Source organism: Melospiza melodia, chromosome 1, assembly GCF_035770615.1.
Source record: "Melospiza melodia melodia isolate bMelMel2 chromosome 1, bMelMel2.pri, whole genome shotgun sequence".
Lineage (NCBI taxonomy): Eukaryota > Metazoa > Chordata > Aves > Passeriformes > Passerellidae > Melospiza > Melospiza melodia.
The window spans coordinates 50,130,475-50,148,739 of NC_086194.1; the positions used below are offsets into that span (position 1 = coordinate 50,130,475).

The 18,265-nt window shown below is 40.2% G+C and overlaps 1 protein-coding gene across 1 annotated transcript in view; it reads left to right on the forward strand.

Annotated features, from left to right (window-relative positions):
- The window catches only part of SUSD5 (sushi domain containing 5), a 39,166-nt gene extending 21,257 nt beyond the window's left edge, over positions 1 to 17,909 (forward strand). The window contains exons 4-5 of the mRNA XM_063177105.1: positions 7,897 to 8,085; positions 16,312 to 17,909. Coding sequence (XP_063033175.1) covers positions 7,897 to 8,085; positions 16,312 to 17,582 — 1,460 coding nt within the window. The 3' untranslated portion in view covers positions 17,583 to 17,909. The remainder of the gene's footprint in view (positions 1 to 7,896; positions 8,086 to 16,311) is intronic.
- The last annotated feature ends 356 nt before the right edge of the window (positions 17,910 to 18,265 follow it).

The following is an 18,265-nucleotide window of genomic DNA, read 5'->3' on the forward strand; positions in this document are numbered from 1 at the left end:
GAAATTACATAAAGATTACATAAAGAAATTTGGGAACCCCCGAAAGAGATTGTTGATGCCCACAGTGAGTTTTTGCATCTGATTTCCAAGAAAAGCAAGGGTAAGCTGATGGCATTTACTGAGAAACAGTAAGTTCCCAGCACAGGGGGTCATTCTGATAAACTGTCAGTGGCAGGAGTGGGGATGAAAATATGGTTGAAGTGAAATGTGGCAGAGGTGATGCATATTTGATGTACACCAAATTGTTCTTTTTAGAAGGAATGACTTTAGCAGAGTTTGACCATCCTCTCAAGTAACCCTTGTGATATCAACTCCAGGCTCCGTGCTGCTGTGAGTGATGCCAACCCTGTCACCCAGTTGCTAATGTGGTCACACAAGCACCTTTGTGCTTTCTCCATGCTGCTCCTCACACATAGGACCAGCTCCCTGTAAACATCTGCAAAACTATCTCATTGTCTTCCTTCAAACCTCTTTTGTCATCATCCCCCCCCCTTGAGAAAAACCTTGCAGTGGGTTGGGACAGCTGTGGGATGCTGAAATCATTGCTCTGGCCACTATTGTTCCATTGTGCCCTTGTGCTCCCCTGTGTGCCCCCACCTGCTCCACTTGGAATGTTGGATCTTGGAAAAGGAGCTGTGTTCACCTTTTGGGTTTGGCTACTGCTCACGGTAAAGGGGCAGGCAAGAAGATAACCAGACAAGGCTATGCTGGAAAAGAGCACTACATGGGACTGAGAAACTGCATGCTTTAAACTCTGGGAGAATTCAGATCATTTGCAAAGAGTGTACAAGTTAAGAAGAATTTGTTTTGTAGAAGACAGGGAATTTTCTGATGACAGAAAGGGATGATCATCCCACTGCACCCAAGCAGCCTTTATGTCGGAGATGAGCCATTTGTTGGGTGCAGGGAAAACTTGGGACTCTCAATGTGAGATCAGCAAGCTTCATTTATTGAAGAGAGCATCAGACACTTATACAGCAAGTAATAAGCTTATGAATATTCTGTAATTTACACTGTCCATTGGCCACACTACAACATCAGCTCTTCCCCTTTCCTTAGGGGTTACATCTCTCTTTTCTCATGTCTCTTTCACTATTTGTTATCATACTACAACTAAGCCTAAAGACATGCTATCTTGCAGGTGCAAGACTTAGAATTTGCAACAACCTTGTACTTTTCCAATTCTTAACTACTCTCTCAACACCTTTACACACAGAAATATTTCTGGATGACTCTAAGGTTCCCTCTTCCTTAAATATATAAAAAAATTGAGATGCAAAGCCCATGTTTGAACAGAAAGACTTAAGTGAAGTTGTGTGGCAGAGCCTGGTTTATAGCTGGTATGAAAAGAGCAAAGTCTGGAAAGGAAACGGCCTTAACATTACAACAGTAACACACAGAGCTGTTGGCTGATGAAAGAACATCCTCAGGGATGCCACTTCCAGTTTTAGCAAATATCCAGTAAGAAGCAGCAAGAGTAAACTCTGCACTGCAACCTCACACACAGCATATCTGTTCTGATCTTATGTACATGTGGCTAATAACTACACATCTAAGTCTGGATTAACAAGTTGTTTCTTACTTGAAACCTCATGAATATTTTTTTTTTAGTCTTAGAAAAGTGGACATCCCTTTTTATCTATACATTTGCAATTATAATATAGTAATACATTATAGTTAAGTGCAAAAGGCAAGTTGTTTTGCCCTGCTGGATGTTATAAATCCCAGGTTTCTTACACTGAGATCTATATTAATTTCTTTAAGCCCTTTCCTTTCTTTTACATCCACCCATCTAATAATGAGCAGACAGCCCATTATTATTATTTACTTCTTTGTCAGACTTGGCTGAGAAGAACCAAAGGCTCAGACAGACTGATAGGTTGAAAACAGAGGGAACAGTCACATCAACCTCTACTTCAGAAACTGAACTGACATTAATAACTCCCTGCAACTCTACCTTCAGTTCTTAAGACTGTGCAGAATGCATCTCAAAACACCATGAAAGTTTTAGTACAAACCAAATTGACTTCTTATCCCTTGATTTATAACTGATCTTCACTCAATTAACCTTTCCCATGCAAACGAGTGGACTCAAATTCCTTAAGCACACATCTCAGCATGCCACTACACCAGGGCAGCAGTCAGATGCTGCAAGAGCTCTGGGTGTGCTTACAACATCAGGCTTCTGCAAATAGAAGTCCTGAAGAGAGAGACAGTTTTTTGGTTTGTTTCTGAAAGGAATTTTGATCTGTACACACCACACAGAGGAATCACAGCAATTGTTGAGACTAAGAGTTATCTTTTACGGGGAATTGATTCTAAGGGCTCTGTTTGACAAGGAAAGATGTAGCTGTAATGTTTTTTGAATGCTCTGAGTATAGCAGCAGTTTGCACAGTACAGAGAAATGTGTCTTCTCAGCTTCTCATAAACATGTGTTTTATGCAGCCATTAGAGTCAGCAAGACAACTCTGTACCAGCTCAGGATCTGCTGAGAACATTTCCCTTTTAGGCCCTGAGTGCCAAAAAATATCTAAAAATATATTAGGTTTAGCCAATTTTGAAAATGCAGTATCACACCTAAGTTAAATCTGGCACCCAGAGTGTGTATCTCTATTAGAGTTCATAAGAAAATACCTTAAAGTACAAAGTAGATAAAGCAAGAAAATCAGAAAACTGGGGTTTTTCCTCCCTTATTTTTTGTAATAACACATACCATTCAATTCCATATGAATATATATAATCATTTTGGTTTTCTTTCTTATTTTTTTCCTGCAGCAAAGGAAAGATCTCTTTGTTAATAACCCCCAGGTTTTAGTGGTTCTTTCTTTCAGTGACCCACTGTTATTTACAGGCAACAAATAAGATCTGTTCCATAAGGCTTTGATTTGCTGCCACCACAAGAAAACTAAACAGGCAGCAACTTGTAGTAGAGTACAGCATAAATGCAAATCAAAGTTTTTAAAATATGACTGCTGGCTCCAAATATCCATCAAAGCTTGATGGCTTGTGTACATATTTTAGTTAGCCTTTTTCAGCAGTAAGAAAAAAAGAAATCAGTGTATTCTTTACAGCAAGCTGTACTTTAAAAGAGCCATCAAACTGAAGATAGCTTTGTGTAATATTTGAATGATTTCTTTGTATTTGTCATGCTTTGTTGTAGATATAATTTTTTTTTTGTGCTACAGTTAGTTCCCACTTCTCTGGTGATGTGACTTAAACTAATAATGTCCCACAAGTCCTGTCTGATCTAAGAGGCATTGGCATCCTAGCACTGGTAACTTACAAGCAACATTTACATTGGCTATGATTGAGTTTTGACTCTTCATACTCAGTACTTCTATCCAAACAGAAAAATTCCATATACTTTAGGGTCTCTGCAATCAAGAAGCAAAATAAACACCCTCACTCATCTCATTCACAGGTCTGACTGTTAGGAGTTGCATTTTTTAATTTCTTAATGACAAAATGACATCCTAAAAATTCCAGTGGCCTCTCTGGAAAAGCTCCACTGAATTGGATGGTTGTAATGGGAGATGTTTTACGTCAAGGTGGATGTCTCATGTCAGCTTTCAGAGTGTGGTGCAGAGTTAAAGCAGCAATTCTAGATAATCAGATTTCAGTAAATTCCTGGTTCTGCCAGGTGGTGTGGAAGCTGCAGTCTGCATCTTCTTCATGTTCATTTTTTTGCATTGATCTTAGGCTATCCTTTCTGTAGACAGTATTTTATCAAGACATCTCAAAAAAAAAATCTTTGCAGACTAGTGGGATGCTTATAGTTCAGATAAAGGAGATGCTTCTGGTGTCATCTGGACTGGGAAGGAGAATTGCTGTGTTCTTAAAATGACACGTGCCAACTCTTTGCCAGAAATCACCTGTCACAAAATCCTTTCCACATGTGTTCTGGGTTTAAAGTTACTATTCCGAGGAGATATTTTTCCTAAAAGCCAATCATTACTGCATGTGCTAACTCAATTAACAAGAGATCTCTTTAGTCTCATGTAAAAAATAGTTACTGAGTCTCTAAGAGGTCTGTAACCACAGCTGTCACTAGCCCTAACATATCTGTGCTCAACACCCATATATATCTTTGCTGTGCCACTTATTCCCATCCATTTACCAGATGTTGACTCTGTTCTGATTTCTGCACGTGTATATTGAGCTCTTTCTTGACTGTAATGGTGACTTTCACTCCAGGACAAAATCTGTGCTAAATTACTGCTGATGTGAGGATGTCCTGTGAACTTTAACTAATTCCCTTATATCTGTGCTGTGCTGTCTTGCTCTGAAGCTCAATCCACCCTCTCTTACTGGAGGTCAGTTATCAACATATGGAGGAATGTTATGTGTTTGACCTCAGTGTCAACATGTAGAAAATTCTGGAAGGTTCACAATGTTGAGAAACCAATTCCAAGTGTTCAGGTTTAAGGTAGGATCTTGGACATAAGCAGGCAGAGCATGGGACCTTCTTGATGTTCTGCTGGATGGCCCTTGAGTATCAAGCAGATCCAGCTTTTTTTACTGGGAACCATGAGTTGGGCTAATCTTTCAGCCAGTAGCAAGAAAATATGCAGGTTTGTGGGAGGATAGACGAGGGAAAAATCAGTGCTCCAGATGGATGGAGGAGCCAGCCCTCATCTACCCAACAGCAGCTCTGCAGGCAGCCCCCGTGGTCACCTTAACAAAGAGCACTACTGTTCCTCTGCATGACAGGCTGCTGCCAACACGCCCTCTGTCACGCTCCATGGCCCAGATCTGCCTCCTCTCCTCCAGCAAGAAAATGGCCTCAGTGCCAGCACTGAGCACACACTGTTGTTCCAAATAAGCCCCATGCTCTTCCAGCCCCTGGTACAAAGGCTGCACACAAAAACATGAAGCCTGTCCCCAGAAGTGGCTCGGTGTGATGAATTGCTGTGCCAGTGTCACTTCTGTACGTGTGCCAGAAAGAACAGGTTTGGCAAAGGGCTGAGCAGGAATTGTCATAGCAACTGAGACTGCAGCAGGACGAGGAGCCATAAGATGCTGTAACCTGGAAAATTCCTGCACATTTTATGCAGGAGAGGACAGCAGCAAAATGGATGTAGGAACTTGAGTTTGTCTTTGTATCAGCTTTCACTTATGCTTGTCCATGCTGTCACTCAGTATGTTCTGCAGCAAAGGCATGATCTTAGAACGTCTCATGTGAGAGAGTCAAGAGTTCCCCACACAGTGTCAGTTCATGAACATCTTTAAAATCTCTGTTTTTCTTTCTGTTCATGCATCAGCCAGATCTCTCTTTCAGGGGTTCATAATTCTGTTACCGAGTCTGTCAAATTTTACTGTAAAGATCCCTTTGGCTTTCCTCTTTCCTGGAAGGCTATAATGTGCTTTTTGAATGTGTTTGCCATAGTTAACTAATGTGTTGCTTTTCTGCTTCCTTTGGCAACAGGATTAAGAAGCAATGCTTTGTAGATAAGAATACTCTCTGATGTATAATTGTTCCATATAGCCTTGGGATCAATACTTCCCTCAGAACAGATATACAGCTCCCATTTGTAGGGATGGAAGTAGCTACATAAATAAAGTACACGAAATGCAAGGCTCTGTAGCCTTCCTATGAGGCAATAAAATAATTTTTTATACCTTTCATCCACATCAATCTCCGTTCACCCAGCCAGTTCACAGGAAAAGCATTAGCTGCTAACTGCTCCTCACTTCCTCAGATGTCAAACTTCCATAAGATTCTATATAAACTGAGCTTTGTGTAGACTCAAAAGCTTGTTTTTTCTGTCAGTGTGTGTGTGCATAACTCCCACTAACTTCTGAAGGTGTTAGACAGTGTATATATATATGCCTCTGTGTGTGTACAGTACAGAGAACAAGCTTCAAAGTTTGACTTCAATAGCATGTCCCTTATATTAGTGGCAGATATTTTTCAGCATACCCAGTTGAGAAGTGGTTAGTCAGGTCTCACAGACAATTTCCAAAAGCCTGATCCAAAGGAACTTTCACAGAGTGTGGATGTTTATCATAGGATTTTCATTTCACTACAAGGTAAATGACTGGCAAAAATAAATACATCATATTTCTAAATAAGCATGTATTTACCTACGCCTGAGTCAGAAGTGGGTAGATGATGGGAAAAGCTGCAGCCTGAGACTCACAAGTGTTTTGCAAAATGTCCCTGGGCAAAAGCAGGAAAGCCTGAGATTTGCAGAGGGGAGATTGAAAAGGCTTTTCTGTCAAGCCTATTGCCCATTGAAAAACCCTGGACATGAACTTGTGTCAATCAATGAAACACTTGTCTTGCTTGCAAGATCTTGTGGGGATGATGCCCTAAAAGTAGACTCTAGCAAAATAGCAAGGGTGCTCTTTGAAGATGTTTCTTCTTCTGCATGTCTAGGAACATAGTCTTGGAGTCTTTTCAGCTTCCAAACAAAAGTCTTTTCAAGGAACATCATCTTTGCTTTACCAGGTAAACAATCAAGTTTTTGTACCAAAGCAAACTATTTCAACAGGAGAGATCAATACTAAAACATAGACCTAGCCCCATGTTTCCCTTATCCGATATAATTACCAGAACTCACAGCCTTTTAATTTTGGTTGTTCTGTATCTGGATAAAAGAAGGTTTTGGATCTTCTAGACAAAGTAAAGAGAAACAGGTGCTTTTTTCTAACACAGTTAATAGGGTTCTAGAGCCACTGGAAAAAATTCCCAGATTTGAGAAAGAACATAGAAGTAATAATTTGTACCAACACTGCCGTCTTTGCCCTTGGGTTTCTTGGTAAAAACCATGTTCTTGCATTATATTTTTGTTTGTTTTGTTTTTCCGTAACCAAGAGGCACCTATTCCAAAAAGGGCTGTAAAAAACATGGAGGAAAAAGGGACACTGCAAACCCCTTGTGAAGAACTCTTGACAGGGAAGAAGGTCTTTGAGGAAAGAGAATCCACAATGCTCAAAATTTCTCTAGAAAATCTTGATCTACCTTGTTAACAATGGCCAACATCATTCAAACCTAAAAAAGAGAATTAAAATTCAGTTTACACTGGTGGTGGCAGCTGTCAGCTGTCAGCCTGCCTCCTCTCCACACTTCTTTAATGCAATAAAAACCAGTTTTGATCTCGCTCATAGTAATTTTTCTTCCTGGTTTTTAATGTTGTCAGCAAAAATACTATCAAACATCTTTTTGAGTTTTATACCCTGCTATAAATTTAGCTCTTCAGATTCTCATAGACAGCAGAGTTATGCTACCCCTGGGTGTTCTTAAGCTGATGAGCCCAAGTTACTATTTATTTTAGGGCGTCTCTACCCTGAAAAGATAGATTTGAATATCTGGGAAGACCCCGGATTTGAGAAAGATTGGACGATTAGAGATAGTCTGAAAACTGAATGGTGTTCACCTGGACCTCTTCTTTCTGTGAGTGTGGACTGAGCCTTTACTCAGCCTCTGCTGGTTTCCTACAGCATAGAAGAGATCAAGATGCCAGTCTTAAACAATCCCACCAGCATTTCTATGGTTAAGAAAAATGTCCAAATTGTTGCATTCCAGTTCCAACCTGCCCAAGCTCTTGTTAGCTTTTGTAGAATCAGGCAGGGAAGACAGCTGTGATCTGGCATCCTGCCTTGTTTGAAACAAGGCCCTTCTAAATGCGTGACCATCAGATGGTAGTGGCACGGTAGTAGACCATCACAGCAGGGGCATCACAATTATAGCCCAATTTTTACCTTCCAGCTGTAATGGGCAATTACAGCTGGAAACAATTGTGAAAGGACATAAGGGCATGAAACAGATGAGATGTACAACTTCTGTGGACTTGTATAAGTTCATCCTCAGGAAAACTCTTAGCACTGCTCTTAGCACGGCACTGAAGCACTATTGTGAAGTCTTTACAATGTCATCTCTTTTTTCCTTCCAGACAAGCCCTGTGGGGACCCACCATCCTTCCCCCACACCATCCTGCACGGCCACACTGGCTTTGACATGGGGGACGAGCTGCTGTACGTCTGTGCCCAGGGCTATGCCATGGGCAACAAGGAGTCGGCGTTCACGCTGCTCTGCGACAGCTGCGGGGAGTGGTACGGCCAGGTCCAGGCCTGCGTCAAAGGTCAGCCCAGCCAAAAAACTGCATGATGGCTTCTTTAATCTGCCCCAATAAACAGGCAAACGCTTTCTATCTTGCACCATGCCTCCAGGATTTTTGTCTGCAAACGCAAGAGTAGTTGCCCAGATATTTACTCCATTAAAAAGAGTGAAAGTGGGTTTTCCTACCAAATGACTTGACTCAAGAAAAGATTTTTCAAAAAAAAAAAAGACCAAACCACAAAACCCCCAAGCAAATTGTAAAATGGCATTTCCTTAATTTAAACCCTCAATAAAAACAACCTTTATGTGTTAGTTAAATTCTACAGCAGTCTTTTAACTTTCCCCTTGTTCAAACATAGGGTAAACAGTACCATGAGTTCAGACATACATGTAATCTGAATTCTGCTTTCTCATGTTACCTTGTTCAATGCATAAACCCACCATTTTTCCCAGTATTTAAGAATGGACATCACAAAATTTTAGTACTTTTTTGAGAAGGCTATCACATCTTTTAAGTAAGGTTTCTGGCAAAACAGATAAATTTTAAGCAAAGGAATGAGCAGCTGTTGGGTAGCTGAGCTATCTATATGGGCTAGAGTTAGTATATCCATTCCAGAACCTATATATTCCTTAATGTCTGGAGGCTTGCAAGGAGTTATTTTTACTCATGAATATACCACCAGGCAGTGGATAATCATGAGAAAAGGTCAAACTTGTTCTTTATAAAAATAGGGCATGTCTGTGCACTAGGGAACCAGATTCTCAAACCCATCCAACCAGTATAGATACACAAAAAAACAAAGAATGAAAGCCCCAGCATTTTTCTCAACTGTTTCAGCTTCCAAAACTGTTTTACAAACAGCAGGTCAGATGATTATGCAAAACAATGCAGGACATAGAGGAAGAACGTGGAGGGAAAAAGGAAAGAAATAAATATTTGTATCTGATCATAGAACAGTTTGGGTTGGAAAGAACCTTCAAAGTCATCTGATCCAACCCCCCTACAATAAGCAGGAACATCTTCAACTTACCCAGTGGGTCTGAATCCCCTATAATCTGCACCAAATTGAAAATTCTTTTTCCTTTACTGAGGTTAGTGGAAATGCTATCTTCATCACACACAGACACAAAGCTGTATTACAGCAAAATAAGGAAGGGAAAGAATCAGGCCATTTAAGTTGTCTGTGTTTCACTGCTTTCTCTGGATAAATAATCTATTTCTCCTGTTTTTCCCAAGCCTTTCACACAGCTGCTGGGGAGAAGAAAATATTTTTTTAAAAAATAGGAAAGCATGGCTGTAAAATCACAAACATCAACACTGAAACTTAGGAGCAGATGTGATATTGTAGATTATGATTTTTAAAATTATTTAAATGTAGACTTCATGCTGGGGGGCTTCCTCTGATTAATGTTTTTGAAATGCTTTAAGGACATGGGACAGAAAATACAATAATTGTTCAAGTAATAATTATGTATTTAATCCTCCTGATCATAATTCTTTAAGAAAGAAGACTTTACAGGATGATTAAAATTTGTGATATTAGGTTTCGTTATTTTTTAAAAAGTAAGAATCCAGTGAAAAAGAACAACAACAAAAAAAGATAATTTAATTTAAAGGAACCTGATTTAGAGTTGACTGATAGTTTTGGGTCATAGGAGAGAGAACAATTATTAAGTACTCCAGAAGTCAGCTCACAGACGGATTTTTAAGTGCTTTGAGGCAATAGAGAACCTTCCCTACCATGAGGGTTAATGATGGGACTTAATGGAGAATTTATATTCCTGTTGGCACTTCTGTCCTGGCTGGCTGACATCAATGGAAAGATGTTCATGCAGCCACTCCAGTGAATGTTTAAGTGCTATGTTTAGAGCCTGGTAAGATGATACAGTGCCCTTGCTCTGCATCTGTGCTGGGTGAGCAACTGGGAAGCGTAAAATGGTCCCGATGCTCTTACTCCAACCAAAGGAGGCCACAGGAAAAAGCTCTGGTCAGAGCACTGAGAGATAGAAGGCCAGTTCCTAAATCTTGCAGTGTCTCTGAGGCTAGGGACAAGTCACTGTACTGCCCTATGCTGCTTACTCCACCTCATCTGTGGAAGAATGACAACATTTATCCAATTTCCTAAAGCTTGCTGGGATTTGTGGATGTCACACCTTGAGTAACATCATTCTACTTGGTAACTGCCCCATTATAATACCCAGCTGTCCAGGCAGAATATCAGAATAAACAGCAATAATTGCATGCTTTTCTTGTTTGTGGAAAAGCATCAGACTGGCTTTACATTCCCAGTTGCTCATGCAGAGCAAATATGGAGTCACAGAACTATCATCATAGCAGTGTCTAAATATAGCAGTTAAATGTTCTTTGAAGTCTCTTTGTGATCATCTTTCCTCTCTGTTTTGATCCTGCAAGAAGTGATACAGTCCATTCTGGCACCTGGGATATAAGTGCACCTAGGATATAAATGTACAGCCATACAGTCAGCAGATTTGCAAATTAAAATTTAAAAAATACGCAGATAATCAAATAGGCACATACTGCAAAATACATGGCAAACCCTGGCTATGGGCATAATTGAACAAAGTAATTTTGGACTTATATTAAGTGGATTTCAGATGCAGTAAAGCATGATGGAAATTTAAGTGAATTCTAGATACAGTGAAGTATGATGGAAATTAGGAAAGCAGTATATTACAAATGGCTGTAAAGTACATTGTGCACACCAGGTAATAGACAGCAATTTTTAATTAAGATGCTTTTTAAGAGAAAAAGTGACTCTGTTTCCCGTAATTCCTTGTGATGAAAAGGCACTGTGTTCTAGCTGAAAGCTCAGGGATATTTAGCCCAACGAAGCAACCTTAAGGAAAGAACAGGGAAACACATGGATTTTGCCATTTATTATTTTTTTAATTTCTGTAGAGAGAATGCATTTGCTTCACAAAATATATTCTGAAGAATGCTGTAGTAAGGTCTGAAAGCAGATGCATATGTGCCATGCTGTGGCTGTCCTGCAAGCACAGAGATTAAACTGACAATTGCTAAATGACATTTGTTTTTTCTTTTCTTTTTTTTTTTTTTTTTCCCAAAATAAACCATGAGCTCAATATCAGAAGCATTAATACCAACACTTGAGTGGCAGGGGTCAGGGCTGGACTGCATTAGGCTGCATTCTCTAGGGTTTGCTCCCTCAAAGGGAGGGCAGATGAGATGGCTGGGAAATCATGCTCCATCTCTGCCCTGGAACTGGCTCAGAAGAATGTCATGCATCTGTCCTTTTCCCTGGATTATTTGGGTTTTCCCAGCTATATACTTGTGGCAGGAAAGTCCATATCTTCTACACATCTAAGGAATCTCTCCAGTGACATCCCTTGGATACACAGCTAGTGTGTTCCAAGGTAGTCCAACTTTTCCAGGCTGAGGACTATCCTTCAAATTCAGTGTAAGGAGGACTTGGCTGACTTTGACCACTTAATCTGCAGCTCCCAGGCTTGTTGCCTGGCTCAACAACTCTCATTACTTCCAGAGTTTTCAAGAATTATATTGGCTCATATTCATGTGGTCTGTAAGCACGACTAGCTAGCACCATTTACTTTTGGTTTTTTATTTTTAATGTGGGGAATCAAACAAAATGTCTCTGGCTTTTGATCTTATTTGAGAATGGTTTTTTTTTGTTCATTCTGTGAGTGCAGAGGAAGAGTTGTGACAGACAAATATAATCAGCAACAAATATGTCTGTGGCCTGTCAAAACAATTGTTATGACAAACTTTGGTTCCCTTTTCAGGCCTGTCACTGAGGGGTTGTATTAGATTAATGTAAAGTATTGATCTGGCGTGAATGGATTCTGCCAAATGGAATAAGTTGAAAAAAATTGATGGGTTATTTATTTATATTAGCAGGCTTTCTGCTGGAATAAAAGTTATCCTCTTTCTTATAGCTATTGCAAAAGACAAAAGGCACGATCTCTGTCTAGCATACTGTGGTCAACTACAGAGAAATTTGTGTGCCTGATCCAAAATAAATGGATAATTCTTTGAAATGCTGTAGCTCACAAATATGACATCTTAGGCAAATCAGTCTACATGCTCCTTTCCTTCCCATCCTTAAAGACAGATGCTGTCTTGTTAATGTTTGCTGTAGCTACTTTGAGATTCTTAGACTAAAGATGTTTTATAGAGTACAAATATTTATAATGATGGTCTATATAGAATCAGGTTTCAATTTCCTGTACTCCAAAAATACACCCATAAAATATGCAGTGTGTTTTATGGTTGCCCAAAATAGCAACACTCAAAATAGAGCTTGGATACCAATATACTATCTAGAAGAAAAAAAATCAACTGATCCCAGAGTGTGGAAGACCAGACTCTTTGTTTTCGCCTGTCTCTGTATTTGGTTACTGTTTTCACATTAGGATCAAAAACTGAAGGAGATGAGAGCTCTACAGAACTGGATGCTTCTCAAGCAGGATCAATTAATAATTAAAAGGATTTTACCTTTTAACTGAGCTTCACATCTTTGGTGGTATGTCATTTCAGCATCTCTCGCTGTAAAGTTCTCATTTCAGACTCAGTAATCTCTCAGATAGTGAATTAAAACTCACTCATCCTTGAGTCTGCCAGAAGATGATATGGTCAAGGTGCAACAATGACCAAATATAGAAAGATTTTGATCTTGGACAAATTAATTTCAAGGCTGGGTCTTCATAAAACCAGACCTGCCTAGGTGGAAAGAAAGATGCAATCACTTTAAAATCAATTGCTAGCAGTTTAAAAAATATATAAAAATAACAGTTACAACTTCTTGGATAAGAGGTGGAGCTGGATCTTTTTTAGTTGTTGCCCTTCAGTACCAGCACTAAAATTTAGAGAACTGGAAAGTTTGGGAACTTTGGTGCTGAGGAGGTGAGCAAAAAGAAGTGCAGAAGCTGTGCAATCTATTCCCAGAAAATCAAGCTCATGGTGGACTTAAAATATTGTCATGGTAACACAGAGTCACTAAATATTGAGTCCAAGTCCCATTTGAAGGTCTGAGGCCCAGAAAGAATAGAGTATTATTACTGTGTAAGTCAATCCAGGATCATATAAATCAAACTCCAGAGTAAGGGCGTCTGTGTTTCCTTTGATGGTCAGAGAGCTCAATAGTTGCTTTCATTTTGGCATCCCATAAGCTAACATTAGTTATGTTGATAGTCTCTGCTATAAACCCTACAAATAGGGGAGATTGAATATGAAAATATGTTAGAGCAGCTTTACAACTTGGGCCACAATCTGATTGTGAGAGGGAAACAAGACTCCCTTATGTGGTGACGAGCAGTGCATAATGAGCTCCAATCTCGGGATCTCTTTAGACTACAATGGACTTTTTCTTCCCCCAGCTCTGCATTAAGAAAACACCAATTCATTCCTCTACAGGCAGGATCATGCCCAAAGGCAGCATGTTTGATGGAGACTCCATTGATGGCTCAACAAACCTTTTATATGCTCTGATAGACTGAGGATTTGCACTTTCTTAGAAGCACATGGTTTTTCCTGATGTGCCTCCATAGGACCTTCTCCTAGAGGGCTGAAAGCACAAGGCAGGAGAAACACTGAAGGAAAACAGCTTCAAAATCTCTAAAAAGCCTGTTACAACAGTTGTTAGGCATTCATCAATGATCCACTCACACATACTGGTCAATGAGATGAATAATAGCTGCCCATTCACACTGCTAACTAAAAAATAGGTCTGGAGGAAACAACACAAGCATGTGGAAGTAATTTGTGTGTGCAGATGTGTGTGCCTGCTCACCACAACATAAAAATTACTGTTTGAACCTCAGCTGGATTACTGTAGTGTGGAAAGTGAATGAGTGGCAAAAAGAGAGGTTACAAGAGACACAGAGGTGAGGACAGACTGTTGTGATGATTCAATTACAAAAATAAAACAACGACCATAATGGTTGGTAAACGGTGACTTCTCACATTGTGATGTTCCAGTTCATGGACATGCCACAAACACACTGAACTTTAGTGAAGCAGGCATCCCAGATATCAGCTTCCAGTGGGAGTCTGGATTATTAGAGGATGTAATAGTTTGAGGCACCATTTTCATGCAAAGAGAGTGCCAGCCAGGTAGAAAAACTCTAAAGTGAAAGTAAGAGAAGGGACAAAGTGAGACTAATGTTTGGCAGTCAGTAGATATGCTGCATTGTGATGGATAGGGCCATGCAGAGCTTCATTAATATGTTGCTAAAGTGCCCTGGTATTCAGAGTTATCCTCCATACATTTGCAAGTCTGAAATACTATTGGAAAAGATTTCAGGATTAATTAGAAAAGTGAGAGCCCTACCAGGAAGATTTCCACTCTAAGAGTTTTATTCCCCTGTCTGTTAAATCATCCTTGAACGAGACAGAAGTTTTTTCCCCTCTGGAGAGGATGGGGAGGGTCTGGAGGATTACACAGGCAGATGAGAACACTGGGACCAGGAGGGAGAGGGGTCTGTTGTTGGCACTTGCTGTGAGATGAGAGGACCTGCTAAGAACATCCAGCCCTCCAGCATGATAGCTTTCACAGAGGCATTAACTCTCTGCAGGCTTTTTGGGACACACATTTGGGTTTCCTTAGCACAACTGCCTTGGTTTCTGGTAGACCCAGATGCTATTCCAAAGAAAATACCTTTTGCTAATGCTCATTCTGTTTTGGCACCTGGCTTAAGCTGTTCTGGCAAAAAAGCGAGCTGGTGTGAGCTGTATCACTGCTAAGTGGTTTTGGTCAGACTGGTTTGACATAATTTCTAATCTTTCTGAAGAGCAGACCAAATATGGCTCTGCCAGAAGTCTGGGAAGCAGTCTGCAAGGAGAATGTGACTCAGGCGGAAATTGAGGTGGGCCCCAGATGAAAATGTAATTCAAAATCAGTTGACTGTAAAAGGCAAAAGAAGATAAGGGTTTACAAATGCAGTGATCTGCAAAACAGGTTCTCCCATTAATGTCTTGTTTCCCATGTCATGCCAGGTCTATTGCTTCTCTGTCTTCATAAAAGACTAAACACCCTCTTAAAAAGAAAAATTCTCACCATGATTCAGTTTATTTTCCATATCCCAAAGCACTATTTTTTATGACTTTTAATGCCAGCATAAATCTCAGAAATTACATCAACTTTCAATGGAGTAAAATTTGTGTGAACTGAAAATCAACCACCCTGTCTCGTTTGGAAAATTTTGCATTGAGCTAAGGCTTTAGAATAGTGGAAGAAATATTAAGTACAATGCACTATTCCATTCAAATTCAAACATTTAGCTTTGTGCTTTGAGTCAAGTCTATCTTGCTATCAGTGGTAGGTTTGCTGAGTATTTCTAAATCAAACTCAAGCTTTATAGTGAATCTACTCCTCTGCTGCACTCAGTTTTTTATCAATTTTGTTCTGTGTTCATTTTTTTCTCTGTTCTCAGTGGCAACATTTAATTCCCTAAAATTGGAAGCCTGAGAGTTGATTACTGACAGACAGGATTATCATGTTAACTAGGTGTTAGGTTTTAAGTGTTTGAGACAGAGATTTCCAGTCTTGCAGGGTGCATCTTGCTTTCTTCAGATGAAAACAAGCAGAACTCAGTGTCAGTCTTGGTGGTGGAGTCTGCCTCAGTCAGCTCAGAAGAGCTCTTAAGAAATAAAAAATCCTGTTCTGGCTCCAGGCATTGCACCACCGTAACACCAAGGTGCTTGAAGAAATGCAGGATACTGATAAGAACGTGCCTTGATATCTTGAGCATAAGGTACTGAACAAAATTCTTTAAAATCATCTAGCTTAAAAGGGATGAAGTTGCTGTGAAACTTCTAGTTTTGTCTGGGGCATTTTTTTTATTACCAGTTAGTAATTGGTATGTCTTTCTCTCCACACAATTTCTTGCTTGAATAAGATGAATTTTTTTCTCAACTTTTGCAAAGAATCATACTAGGGAAAGAAAAAGTTTGAGAAAACAACAAGCAAAGGAAGTCCTCTAACTGCAGACAATGAGTTATTTACATTAATTTTTAAATCTGGAAAGTTAGCATTGACATCTATTGTGATTTTTTTAAACAAAACCCTTGAAATTGAGTATCAGCTCAAGGACCATGCCCTTTTCAAATAAACAATTACACAGAACGAAAAACTGCCTAGAAGACACTTTGCATTGCACCTCTCTTCTTGGATTCCGGTAATAAATGAGCTCAGTGCTTTGACAGAGAATGAAATGTTGGCTTATGAGTTTTTGTTTTTAATTTTTCTAGATGAAACCGAGGCACACATTGACTATGAAGATAACTTTCCTGATGACAGATCAATACCTGTTGCTGAGAATGACCATGGCAATGGCAAAGAGGAAATTGAGCAGGAGCAAATACAGCTTTCCTTCAGTGAGGAAGGAAGAACTGGGAGTACCAATGGGGTTACTCAGCACACAGACATTGCTGAAAAGGGAAGCAGGGCACCAACTGAGTCCCCTGTGTCACTCCTCAGCCAAAAAAACTTGTTTTGGTTTCCATCAGAAACTTTCAGTGAGCCCAAACCGGAGAAAGAGACAGATGATTCCGCTAAAGCACAGTTTTCTGAAGGTGATAACCACATTGGTGTGAAGACAGTCTATGATGAACCTGGTGCCAAAATGTTTTATGACAGTGAGGATTTCCCCATTGGACCCATTCTCACAACCAATGATACAAAGACAGCGATGGGTGCGGTTGCCATCACTGACGAGTCGTGGTTGGATGGATACCCAGTAACACAAGAGGTGGTGGAGGATGATGAAGAGGGTGATAAAGTCGATGGTTCCATGGGAACAGAAGATGACATCACCCTCACGACGGACCAGCCAAATCACGTGGAAGTAAGAAAATCAGGAAATGGCAGCCCAGCTCCAGAGGAAGGTCTGACAGAGATTGTGGCAGCAACAACAGCGGCAGGTGATGAAGGGGCTGAAGAGACAGCAGTGCCACCTACATCAGTGAGTGGTCTGGAGAGCTTCAGTGTCAGCAGGGGTTATGATGATGCTGTGTGGGAACATCTGGCAACATCTCTGGAAACTGTGACTCAGGAGCCCACTACAACGATGCTGTTTGACATCAGCAGCTTAACAACATCCATGTCAGAGACCTCTGTGACTGTCAGCCCCTCTGATCACACTCCATACACAGAACCAAGAGACATGACCACCTACCCAGAACAAGTAGCAACCACTGCACCAGCTCCAGACATCATTACTGACACAGCGACCCAGGACTTAGCTGAGCAAGAAAATCTCACCCAGGGCCTTGGAGAAAAGCCTGGCCCCACTTCTGAGCCATGTGAGGGAGAGGATTGTCCCAAGTCCACTAAAGGTGCTATCATAGCAGTAATAGTGATTCTTCTCTGCTTGTTACTGGTTGCAGCTGTTCTGGCAGTGTGGTTTTTCAAAAAAAGGCAGCAGAAAAATTCTGTTTATAAACTAAATGGAAGGTGTCAGCCCAGACATCACTGTTACCACCACTACCACCACCAGCACATCGAAATGCAGAAGGTCTAACCAGGGGCCTTTTGGCAGAGATCAGAAGGAAAAACATACTGAGGCTAGAAGAATCACTTGACTCATGGATGCTAAAATCCAGCAGTGCAGAAAGCAGAAGAAAAAAGAATGCTAGAAGAACATAGGAGACAGAAAAGATTTCATCCTTTTGAAATTGCAGTCTAGCATATTCGACTTTTCAGAGCTAAAGAATCTGTACATTTTTATCACAAGGGTCTTTTGGGGACACCAGCAGGACACAGTGTGCTCAGTAGCACACCTTCAATTTGTTCCGCTTTTACATTTTGCTCCTATTAATAATAAATTAATTGATTAATTTCTGTGTTACCTGGGTATAATGTAATGGTAGGGCTGGTCAGGCCTCTGGTCTGTTCTCAGTGGAAGAGGAAAAGAAGGAGAGAAGAATGGAAAAAGGATTTTTTGGAGCAACCACACACTTGGTGTTTGTTCCTTTTTTAGAACCTGCCCAAACTGGTCAGGATACACCACCATAACAAATTATTACCTGATGTGTCTTAAAAAGAAAAAATATTTGCTGCCAGACTTTAATGGATAGTATTGCAATGATTACTAAGGTCATTTTCTTCAATGTTGTGAATTTAACAAGCCACAAATGTTGGATCATTATGCTACTTTTCTGGAAGGTGTTCTTTTAGCCTTAGTGAAGAAATGCCATTTTTATA